The 13042-nt window shown below is 42.1% G+C and overlaps 1 protein-coding gene across 4 annotated transcripts in view; it reads right to left on the reverse strand.

Annotated features, from left to right (window-relative positions):
• LOC124124907 (sorting nexin-14-like) overlaps window positions 1–13042 on the reverse strand; it is a 105125-nt gene that overhangs the window by 15944 nt on the left and 76139 nt on the right. For all 4 annotated transcript variants that reach the window (XR_006859569.2, XM_046488197.2, XM_046488195.2 and 1 more), the window contains 3 exons: window positions 9974–10079; window positions 9775–9815; window positions 1516–1586 (listed from right to left, as the gene is read on the reverse strand). Coding sequence is in view for 3 of the 4 variants with exons in the window: in XM_046488197.2 (XP_046344153.1) it covers window positions 1516–1586; window positions 9775–9815; window positions 9974–10079 (218 nt within the window). In the remaining variant the exon portion in view is untranslated. The remainder of the gene's footprint in view (window positions 1–1515; window positions 1587–9774; window positions 9816–9973; window positions 10080–13042) is intronic.

The raw sequence follows: 13042 nt of genomic DNA on the forward strand, positions 1-13042 counted from the left end.
GGAAGAGTGACAGTCCTGTATAGAGAGGTGGTGGAAGAATGAGAGCCCTGTATTGAGAAGTGGTGGCAGAGTGAGAGTCCTGTATTGAGAGGTGGTGGAAGTGTGAGAGTCTTGTATATAGAGTTGGTGGAAGAGTGAGAGTCCTGTGTTGAGAAGTACTGGCAGAGTGAGAGTCCTGTATAGAGAGGTGGTGGAAGAGTGACAGTCCTGTATTGACAGGTGGGGGAAGAATGAGAGTCCTGTATTGAGAGGTGGTGGCAGAGTGAGAGTCCTGTATAGGCAGGTGGTGGAAGAGTGAGAATCCTGTATAGACAGGGGGTAGAAGAGTGAGAGTCCTGTATAGACAGGTGGTAGAAAAGTGAGAGTCCTGTATAGACATGTGGTGGAAGAGTAAGAGTCCTGTATTGAGAGGTGGTGGCAGAGTGAGAATCCTGTATAGAGAGGTGGTGGAAGAGTGACAGTCCTGTATAGAGAGGTGGTGGAAGAGTGAGAGTCCTGTGTTGAGGAGTACTGGCAGAGTGAGAGTCCTGTATAAACAGGTTGGGAAAGAGTGAGAGTCCTGTATTGAGAGGTGGTGGAAGAGTGAGAGTCCTGTAAAGTGAGTGAGTGAGTATGGTTTTACACCGCTTTTAGCAATATTCAAGCAATATCACGGCGGGGGGACACCAGAAATGGGCTTCAGACATTGTACCCATGTCGGGAATCGAACCCGGGTCTTCAGCGTCACGAGCAAACGCTTTAACCACTAGGCTACCCGACCGCCCCGAGTCCTGTAAAGAGAGGTGGTGGAAGTGTTAGAGTCTTGTATATAGAGGTAATGAAAGTGTCAGAGTCCTGTATTGAGAGGTGGTGGAAGTGTGAGAGTCCTGTATAGACAGGTGGTGGAAGAGTGAGAATCCTGTATAGACAGGGGGTAGAAGAGTGAGAGTCCTGTATAGACAGGTGGTAGAAAAGTGAGAGTCCTGTATAGACATGTGGTGGAAGAGTAAGAGTCCTGTATAGACAGGTAGGGAAAGAGTGAGAGCCCTGTATAGACAGGTGGGGGAAGAATGAGAGCCCTGTATTTAGAGGTGGTGGCAGAGTGAGAGTCCTGCATCGAGAGGTGGTGGAAGAATGAGAGCCCTGTATTGAGAAGTGGTGGCAGAGTGAGAGTCCTGTATTGAGAGGTGGTGGAAGAGTGAGAGTCCTGTATTGAGAGGTGGTGGAAGTGTGAGAGTCTTGTATATTGAGGTGGTGGAAGAGTGAGAGTCCTGTATAGACAGGTGGTGGAAGAGTGAGAGTCCTGTATAGACAGGTAGGGGAAGAGTGACAGTCCTGTATAGACAGGTGGGGGAAGAGTGAGAGTCTTGTATGAGAAGTGGAGGAAGAGTGAGAGTCCTGTATAGACAGGTAGTGGAAGAATGAGAGTCCTGTACAGACAGGTGGTGGAAGAGTGAGAGTCCTGTATAGACAGGTGGTGGAAGAGTGAGAGTCCTGTATAGACAGGTGGTGGAAGGGTGAGAGTCCTGTACCTACCTGGGCCGAGGACGAGGTGCCTCAGTTGACTGGAAAAATGCCTGGAGGAAAGGGTCAAGGTGCTGACCTCTCTGAAAAATTTACAGATAACTGACATAAATACAAACAGTCCACAATCTTCTCCCAGACCCGCAAGCTGACTTTAACCCTGCTTTTGGTACTGCAGTGATATGGTGGTATGTCAATTAAATAGGAGAAAAGACCATTGTGATGGGAAGACTATTATGATTCCCTGTAGAATCCTTCTGTCTATGACCGTAGATAAGCCAATCACACAAGTCAAGCCAAAGTATTAACTTGGTCCTTAAAATCTGTATCAAAATGTTATGTGTGGTAGATAAGCCGGACCCCCAATCTAAAACTATGTCTCATCATTACCGGTACCCTTCATTGGAAATAGAATATCAACAAATCTGTACTGAATTATGCAAGTTAATCCTGTCGATACACTATCAGTTATAAAAAGTATTCATTGTATATCTGGACACATGTTTGTAATCTATTATATTATTTTGATAAAAAATAATTCAATAATATTTGCATTAAGTTCGGCAAAATCATGTGTCCCTCCGAGACTTTCAACTTCTGTTTTCCCCGTTCCATAAGGTCCACTTTACCACATACCGTGACAGCACCAACTCACCGTAATTTACAGCAACCACGATCATATTACCGCTTTTGACAGCTTGAAACAAACCTTAGTTGACAGAGAATGGATGCATATATCATAACTGCCATACACAAAAGTGCTACAGCATAACCCTGGTTATGGTTATCATTTTTTTAAAGATATATGTAGGTTATCACGCGAGTGTGTTTGGGGATGGTAAATATCCTGTATTAGGAATAAACATTGTATTTAGCGAGCCTTGGTGAGCTAAATACATGTGTTTATTCCTTACTTCTTTATAATATAATGTCATTCTTCAATTCTGTGCTTGAAATCTCTTCCCATCTCTCACAAACATTGTCTAAACATTGCAAGTTTCCTGGAATGTACGCATTAATCAGAAGGAAAGTGATGCGTCAGTTGCACAGTGACAACAGTCAACTGAAACCTGTTTCTTAAATTGCCTTAAATTGTTTCCACTTACCTTTTGAGCAATCTATCGGTCTGTCCGCTAGAGTGAGTGAGTGAGTACGTTTTTACACCGCTTTTAGCAATATTCCAGCAATATCACGGTGGGGGACACCAGAAATGGGCTTCACACATTGTACCCATGTCGGGAATAGAACCCGGGTCTTCGGCGTGACGAGCAAACGCTTTAACCACAAGGCTACCCGACCGCCCCCTGTCCGCTAGAGTAACTGCCCTTTATCAAAGGGAAGCTACTCTCACCCTAGTCTATGAGACGTCATGTTTGTTTAGCTACGTCACAGTTAGTCACTGATTTTCAGTATATTATACTTTTCTTTTGATAATCCCAGTAGTTTCTCCATTGCCGAATGACAAGGGTGACGCCATGTTTGTTTGCAAACACTGAAAGTAGTCCCTACTTGACCTTTGATATTTGCATCTCTATCCAACACCAATGGATATCATATTTATCCGTTTGCTTTATCCTGCCAAGAAACCTATTCATTACATGATAAATAGTACAACCTGCAATTAAAATAACATGATATCAGAATATTGTAAAGAGTAATATAGTAAATAAGCAGTGTTAGATACTATTTTTTTCAATCACTGGATCAAAATTCTTTACCGTTATATATTATTGGGTCATTTTTAACCTAATCACTGGAAGAATGGGAGAAAACGTGTGCAGAGCCGATTGCTATTTCCTCCTTAGTTTACATGACAATACACATGGTAATATCTATTCCTGCATATAAAACAATGCCTAGCATAACAAGAAATACAATCAATTTGGTAAATCATCATGTCTAGTGATGTTTAATCGTAAATTTCACATTTTCATTGACAAAGTTTGTTATAGAGTTGTTCATTCACCTGAAACTATATGATGTAGTTTTTTTACCAACAGAAAAAGAGTTTGATGAAAGTGTACCGTAACCTTCACATAAGCTGACCCTTTTCTACAGAATCTTTTTTCTGGTTCTCAAAATTTGGCTTGTCTACGGTCATATACGGTAACATGCTTGCTTTTTGAGAGAATTTAAGGCCGTAAAGATTGAATTAAGTTAAAATGAGTAAAATCTAAATATTTTGTACATTTGTAAACTTATCCTGCATTTCTCCTTAATGCATCTACTGCTTACCTTACGACAAAGAAAATAGCACCTAGTGATGGTCCTTGATGAAGAAAACATTTTGTTTTCTCTTTCAGTCTGCTTTTGCAAGGACCCATCGCCGCTGTCATGTGACCGTCTGCCATGACGTCACATCTGGTCACATTGCTGCTTGTCACTCGTGCTAAAGAAATTCTGAAGCTATAGTGGGGAGGCAGGTCTGCCATGGGCGGGCGCTCAGATGAAGTTATGCAGGATAAGAATACAAATGTAAAGATTATATAGATTTGACTAAATTTGTTACTTATCCTTCATTACTCCCTAAAGCATCTGTATCAGTCGGTATGGTGGAGGGTATACCTTCAGATGTAAAGCTCAATATAAATACGCTCTTTAAGCGACATGCTTGTCAAATGAACTATATGGCAAGTCAAACGGTTATAATCGTTCATTCTTATCCATCTGAAAGTAACAAGAATTGAGGAAAAGTCCACGTAAACAAACAGTAAAAAGAAATTAGCAAAAGCTAAAATCTAACAAACTTTGTTACCGAGCCAAAGCTAAAAAGCCTGATAATTCCCCCTAACATGCATCTACAAAAAACACTCCTCGAGTTGGGCAAGACTCCGGACTGGAAGAGTTCATTATTTGCGTTGGGGGTGCCAAAGTGCCAAAGCTACAAACACCTTCAACTTCTTCAAGTGTCACATCTCAAAGATTATGGCTGGCGAAGACAGTGTCGGACCTCCAAAAACATCCTTCCATGATTGCTCTAATAGAACAGTTGCTATGTAGAACCATGGTTGAGGTGACCACTCTGATCTCGTAAGGATTATTCGCTCTCAAAGGATCAAGGTTAGCGATGTCATGAGCCTGCAGGACACCATACGACATGGTGTTGTGACCAACTTCGGTTGTGGACATCTGGAATACGGGAATAAACAACTGTGTCCTCTAGCCACACCTAGTTTTGAAGCGGTGGATGAAAACTCGTAGTGCGCATATAGGACACAAGAGGAGTTCACCCTCATCTTCGACCCCCACAATCATAGAGATTGGTGAAGGGCCGGTCAGGTTGTCCTGGAGGCTGATTCTTTGCAATGAAATCCCAGCACAGCCCGAGGTGAACTGCTCACTGCGTACCATGCTCAAATCAGTAATGTTGAGTGCGTGTAACTCACTAACCCACGCCGCAGTGGCTAAGGCCAAGTGAAAATTTGTCTTCTTAGTGAGGTCGAAAAAGGATGATGCGTTGAGGGGCTCAAAGGGGGCCCTCACAATGCTCGAAGTACCACATTCAAATCCCAAGCGACGGCACAGAATTTAGCCTTCTGATCCTCAAGCCTGAAAGAGTGTAGGGGCCTGTAGTTCTGGAACTTTGATCATTTTGCAATTCTCCAGAATGGGCTACACTGAATTAAGTGCTACCAAATATGTTGTAATGGTGCTGCCTTTCAAGTGTTGTTTGGTACACATGTGTAGGAGGTACTCGGCTAAGAATTGAGGGGACGCTGTAGTGAGATCTTGATTCTTTGCCTTACAAAAGGTTTCAAACATTTGCCACATGTCATTGTACGTCAAGTCTCATTAATCGGACACTTGTTAATCCGACAGTCTGCTTTATACAACACTAACAATGGGAACCAATTAAATCAGTGCTATTTAGACCCGTTAATCAAACAGTTCCGCACTCCGACTCCAACACACCTAATTTGCAACGAATTACCGAGATCACTCATTAATCAGTCTTGTTAATCCGACACAGTGATCAGCATACTCCGTGGTCATCTGCCCGCGAGTACACAGCCTGTGTTTTGATGTGAGACGAATCGGCTGGTAGCTGCATATTACAACGGCTGCAGAGATAAACTTGCTTAACAATAAACAATTAATGCTTTAAATAAAGAAAACAGGATAAATCACATGCTTAGATTACCTCAATCTTATTAAAATCAGATACAAGTTCTCGCTATCGATGAGGACATCCCATTACAGGTCACGTCAGAACAACCTTTCGCGAACTATTCATTATCAATGAAATGACCAACAGGAAGTCGACGTCAGCCACTTAGAAAGCAGCTTTCTTAAGCTTTGCAGAACCAGTTTCAAAGTTGCGACTTCCATTCCAGACTATGCTTTTTAAAGTATTTTGAACAAGTATTTGTCACAGAAGTGACGAAATGTCCCCCGCCTGTATATACACCATAGTACCAAATATGAAGACAATCCAGCGATTACTTCTTGAGATATCGCGGCAACACCGTTTTCTAACTGCAAAAGCAGATTTACCTGCTGTGACCTTGAAAATGGGGTCAAGGTCACCAAAACCAACTGGTGTCTGGGGTGTCTGTATATACACCATAGTTCCAAATATGAAGACAATCCAGCGATTACTTCTTGAGATATCGCGGCAACACCGTTTTCCAACTCCAAAAGCAGATTTACCTGCTGTGACCTTGAAAATGGGGTCAAGGTCACCAAAACCGACTGGTGTCTGCGGAGTCTGTATATACACCATAGTTCCAAATATGAAAACAATCCAGTGTTTAGTTCTTGAGATATCGCGGCAACACCGTTTTCAAACTCAAAAAGCAGATTTGCCTGCTGTGACCTTGAAAATGGGGTCAAGGTCACCAAAACCGACTGGTGTCTGCGGTGTCTGTATATACACCATAGTTCCAAACATGAAGACAATCCAGTGTTTAGTTCTTGAGATATCGCGGCAACAAACAGGTGGGACGTACGGACGGACAGACGGACGGACGGTCGTGAATACTATATCCCCCGCTTCGCGCTTTCGCGCGGCGGGGGATAATAAGTCATAAACTTAAACTTTAGAGGTTGCATGATTAGAAAACATATTCCACAACAATGTAACATAACAATATGAATATTTATTTTATATTTTTTATTATGTGTTTGAATCCTTATCTATCGTGTAGTTGTCCGATTTTCGATCACGAACGTTGATACAACTTAATTTCGTTTATCCGACATACTCGTTAATCCGACATAATCAAATGCAACCATTATCGGATTAACGGGACTTGACTGTATAAGCCCCAGGTAGAAGGACGATGTGCCAAAGCAATGGCCTTAGCGGCCCATGCTGAATAGCCTTTAGCGCCCTTTTAAGAAGAACCAAGCATGCAGATGAAATCTGCCCAGGCGTTGGGGGGTTCTGATGTGTTGAGAAGAGGTCGATGTTGGTTTGACTGAAGCGTTAATGCACCACTTGAAATGTGGAGTTTTTCCATAGAACTTGTGAACTTGCCAGCATGAGCACCTCCAACTCGAGGGTGTTGATGTTCCAGGTACATTGGACCACCGCCCTGAGGCTATCTGGTTCTGTTGGTGTGCACCCCACCCCTGAAAGGAGGCATCTACTAACAGGTGTAGTTCTGTGGCTAGGTGAGATGGTAGAGTTATGACTGTTGTATTGGGTGTAGGTGTAATCGACCTCTGCTTGTCAAGTCCTGGGCTGATGTGAGATATCCCAGCAACACTTGCCACTGGCAAATGTATAAGTGGCTGTCGAAGAGCGGGTAGCAGATTGTTGTCCACTACTACAGGAGGGCTTCTGGTCAAGTCTGGATAAGACGTGGAAAATGGTGTTTGTAAGCGAACCAAATGCCAGTTCCCATGTAGACTAAATAAGTGCACTCCTCAACCAATTGCCAAGAAACGACGCTGCATAGGTGCTCCCATTCTTATAACGAGTTTGACAATGAAGGGAGGTGCCTTGTTACTTCATGTGTGCTCCGATTCTGTGCATGTTCACATCAGCGGTCTACGGAAGTTAGTGACTCAGTCACATTGATGTACAGCGATAGGCCTCTGAACAAAAGGTTGCAGGATTTCATACCAGTAAGCATTAGTGGTGGGACAATACACCAAAGCATTTTTTACTTCTCAATACAAGTATCGATCACAGTCAAACAATAAGTAAAAATATCAATTCTGACCTTAAATGTTTGATTTAATAACTGTTCCACTAAACACTAATCCATGGTGCAAGCTAATTGTGAAAACATAAATATTTTAATTTGTTGTGCCATACTTCACACTGCCAACTGTAAATGATCAGTGTGCCAGGTATTTGGCTTTGCTGTCAGTGAAAAAGATGGCTTACGCACCACAGATAGAGCACATGCAAGTATTGTGATACATATCAGATTGTGAGTAAGGTATCGTGATATGTATTTGATCGCACAGTTGGTGTATCGTCCCAGCCCTAGTAAGCATGCAAACCAATCTGGTACAATGATCCTGCACGGCTTAGCTGACCGTAGTCGGGATGTCACAGTCAGAGTTCTTGATCCATGATATTTAAATCACCCTCTGCAGTAGCCTCGAATCTCACAGTATGCCAGAGGTGAGATCCAAGCTCCACACACTGACAGTGCATTGTGAACTGTGTGGTGTTTCCGAGTTCTGTGTAGGATGTGTGACTTGGCCGGTAAGCCGCAAATTGATCTCTATGATATTTTTTACGCCTGGCGCTGTCCTGTCACCTGTGTACCCACCTGTTGGGATCATCGTACACAGGACTCCTGTGTACGATGATCCCAACAGGTGGGTACCCAGTAGCATATGATCATTCTGTCAAATGTCTAACCAATTTTGTGTGAAAGTGTGAAGCTTTTTAAGTTTGGTACCAGACATCACATGAATCAAATTCAACAAAAGTACTAACGTCTCTCCGTGGAATCGTTTGGCAAATGCTGAGCGTACACCGCTAGATGGGAGAATTGAACTTTCACAGATCCCTTAGCATGAGGCCAGGCACTGCCAAAGGTTAAGGAAAATCAGACCTCAAGGCCTGGAATGAGGCGAACCTAACATCTTGGATGAGCCAGTCATCTTCTGGGGGTCCTCTTCCAAGATAAGGGTCTGGTCAGCCACTTCAAACTCATGAATAGGAGAGTCATCTTTCCTAAACTCCTGGGAACCTGACATCTTCCTCTCGAAACAAGAGGACTGCTGTAGAATATGATTGTGCATGACCTGTATACTCCTGTAACTTGTGAAACTTGATGGGGCAAAGAGGTGAACAAAAATTACATCTTACATTTGGAGTGCACACCTAAGTGTAAACCAAACAACTTTGATGAGAATCTTTAGATGATTTTGTGCCACGACAATTAATGCACCGCACAAGCATAAGTAACGAAAAACTTGAAGTTGTAGTGAAAGTAGACTTGTGCATACCGATAAATAAACCAATGTTTATATCGGAAAAATTTTGAATTTAATTTGTATTAAAATACAAACGTGAAATCTTTAGATAATGCCAAAAAGGCAAAAGGTATTTCCACATACACCTTGTAATACCTAGCCAAGAATTGTAAACAATAATGACTGCCCTGAATATAGGAGACAAACGTGTAACCCAATTACAAAATGGCGGGAAAATGACAGTCTTTTCACATGGAAAACATACATATTAATACACAAAAAGCGAACATAATATGATAAGGTATATTTCACACGTTGCAGACAAATTTAACGTGGCAGCAGAGCGCTAACCACAAAATTAAGCCAAATGCACATGTCTGTTTGGCATGTGAGGAATGTGATCAGATGTGATGTCGTAACAGACAGTCACATGACAGCGGAGATACGTCCTTGCAAAAGTAGACTGAAAACGGAAACAACATTTTTTCTTCATCAAGGACCATCGCTAGGTGATGTGTTCTTTGTCGTATGGTAAGCAGTAGAGGAGTAATGCAGGATAAGTATATCATATTATAACAAAAAAGGAAACATATAATGTAAGGCCCAACTACTAACTCCACCAAATTTCATTACCTTCTGTTAAATAGTGACCAAGTGGTGGCCATTAACAGCTTGTTATAAAATGTTGGCCATTTTGAAAATTGGAATTAAATCTCTAAAACAAACTCATATGCCATTATTGGCAGGAACAAGTACATGAAGTTTCAGCGTCACTCTCGTGGTTTCTGGGGAGAATATGTTTACAGGTGCCAGACCCTGGACAAGCAGGCTAAAACATAAGTTCATTTCTCCTGCAGTCAGGTGAATTAAAAATTGTTGAATCCATACCTCTTTGACAAGTTTCATTGGCATTGCCTTGACAAGTTTGCCTGCAACAACAAAATAGAGGAGATGCAGCAGTATGTATCTGATGTGCCTGCAGTACATCAATGTAACATGGCCAGCAAGTGAAGGCTCATTTTCACTGAATGGGTTACAAGGAATCCATGATTCCTCCATGAGATCTCAGGTTTCAGTCCATGCTTACCTAAGTTAATGTCAGTGAAGAGGCCTGTGGTAAACTCCTCCTTGTCTGAAGACAGAAATCTCTTCAACAGTTCACTCCCCTTAAGGTGCGGTTTTGTCAGTAGCTTCTGCAAACATATTCAGTTGAACATTTGAGAATACAGCATAAATCTTAACAACTCATTATTACGAACTGTTTGATTGGCATTCTAGAAGATGGCGCACATACAATTAAACCTCCCATCTCACCTGAATATATAATATACCTTTCCATCTCACCTGCTCATACAATATACCTCCCATCTCACCTGAACATAAAATATACCTCCATTCTCAACTGAACATACAATATACCTCCAATCCCACCTGAATATACAATATACCTTTCCATCTCACCTGCACATACAATATACCTCCCATCTCACCTTAACATACAATATACCTCCCATCTCACCTGCACATACAATATACCTCTCATCTCACCTGAACACACAATATACCAACCATCTCACCTGCACATACAATATACCTCCCATCTCACCTGCACATACAATATACTCCCCATCTCACCTGACCATACAATATACCTCCCATCTCACCTGAACACACAATATACCAACCATTTCACCTGCACATACAATATACCTCCAATCTCAACTGCACATACAATATACCTCCCATCTCACCTGCACATACAATATACCTCCAATCTCACCTGAACGTACAATATACCTCCCATCTTCTCCCATCTCACCTGAACATACAATATACTACCCATCTGCTCCCATATCACCTGAACATACAATATACTTCCCATCTGCTCCCATATCACCTGCACATACAATATACTTCCCATCTGCTCCCATATCACCTGAACATACAATATACTTCCCATCTCCTCCCATCTCACCTGCACATACAATATACTTCCCATCTGCTCTCATCTCACCTGAACGAACAATATACCTCCCATCTCACCTGAACATAAAATATACCTCCCATCTCAACTGAACATACAATATACCTCCAATCCCACCTGAATATACAATATACCTTTCCATCTCACCTGAACATACAATATACCTCCCATCTCACCTTAACATAAAATATACCTCCCATCTCAACTGAACATACAATATACCTCCCATCTCACCTGAACACACAATATACCATCTCACCTGCACATACAATATACCTCCCATCTCACCTGCACATACAATATACTCCCCATCTCACCTGACCATACAATATACCTCCCATCTCACCTGAACACACAATATACCAACCATCTCACCTGCACATACAATATACCTCCAATCTCACCTGCACATACAATATACCTCCCATCTCACCTGAACATACAATATACCTCCCGTCTGCTCTCATCTCACCTGAACATACAATATACTACCCATCTGCTCCAATATCACCTGAACATACAATATACTTCCCATCTCCTCCCATCTCACCTGAACATACAATATACTTCCCATCTCCTCCCATCTCACCTGAACATACAAAATACTTCCCATCTCCTCCCATCTCACCTGAACATACAATATACTTCCCATCTGCTCCCATCTCACCTGAACATACAATATATACTTCCCATCTGCTCCAATCTCACCTGAACATACAATATACTTCCCATCTGCTCCCATCTCACCTGAACATACAATATACTTCCCATCTCCTCCCATCTCACCTGAACATACAATATACTTCCCATCTCCTCCCATCTCACCTGAACATACAATATATACTTCACATCTGCTCCCATCTCACCTGAACATACAATATATACTTCCCATCTGCTCCCATTTCACCTGAAAATACAATACACTTTCCATCTGCTCCCATCTCACCTGAACATACAATATATACTTCCCATCTGCTCCCATCTAACCTGAAAATACAATACACTTTCCATCTGCTCCCATCTCACCTGAACATACAATATACTTCCCATCTCCTCCCATCTCACCTGCACATACAATATACCTCCCATCTCACCTGAACATACAATATACTTCCCATATCCTCCCATCTCACCTGAACATACAATATATACTTCCCATCTCCTCCCATCTCACCTGCACATACAATATACTTCCCATCTGCTCCCATCTCACCTGCACATACAATATACCTCCCATCTCACCTGAACATACAATATACTTCCCATCTCCTCCCATCTCACCTGAACATACAATATATACTTCTCATCTCCTCCCATCTCACCTGAACATACAATATACTTCCCATCTGCTCCCATCTCACCTGAACATACAATATACTTCCCATCTCCTCCCATCTCAGCTGAACATACAATATACTTCCCATCTCCTCCCATCTAACCTGAACATACAATATACTTCCCATCTCACCTGCACATACAATATACCTCCCATCTCACCTGAACATACAATATACCTCCCATCTGCTCCCATCTCACCTGAACATACAACATACTTCCCATATCCTCCCATCTCACCTGAACATACAATATACTTCCCATCTCACCTGCACATACAATATACCTCCCATCTCACCTGAACATACAATATACTACCCATCTGCTCCCATCTCACCTGCACATACAATATACCTCCCATCTCACCTGAACATACAATATACTTCCCATCTCCTCCCATCTCACCTGAACATACAATATACTTCCCATCTCCTCCGATATCACCTGAACATACAAAATACTTCCCATCTCCTCCCATCTCACCTGAACATACAATATACTTCCCATCTGCTCCCATCTCACCTGAACATACAATATACTTCCCATCTCCTCCCATCTCACCTGAACATACAATATACTTCCCATCTCCTCCCATCTCACCTGAACATACAATATACTTCCCATCTCCTCCCATCTCACCTAAACATACAATATATATACCCCATCTGCTCCCATCTCACCTGAACATACACTATATACTTCCCATCTCCTCCCATCTCACCTGAACATACAATATACTTCCCATCTGCTCCCATCTCACCTGAACATACAATATATATACTTCCCATCTGCTCCCATCTCACCTGAACATACAATATACTTCCCATCTGCTCCCAT

This window comes from Haliotis rufescens, unplaced genomic scaffold (genome assembly GCF_023055435.1).
Source record: "Haliotis rufescens isolate VD_foot unplaced genomic scaffold, xgHalRufe1.0.p SCAF_66, whole genome shotgun sequence".
NCBI lineage: Eukaryota > Metazoa > Mollusca > Gastropoda > Lepetellida > Haliotidae > Haliotis > Haliotis rufescens.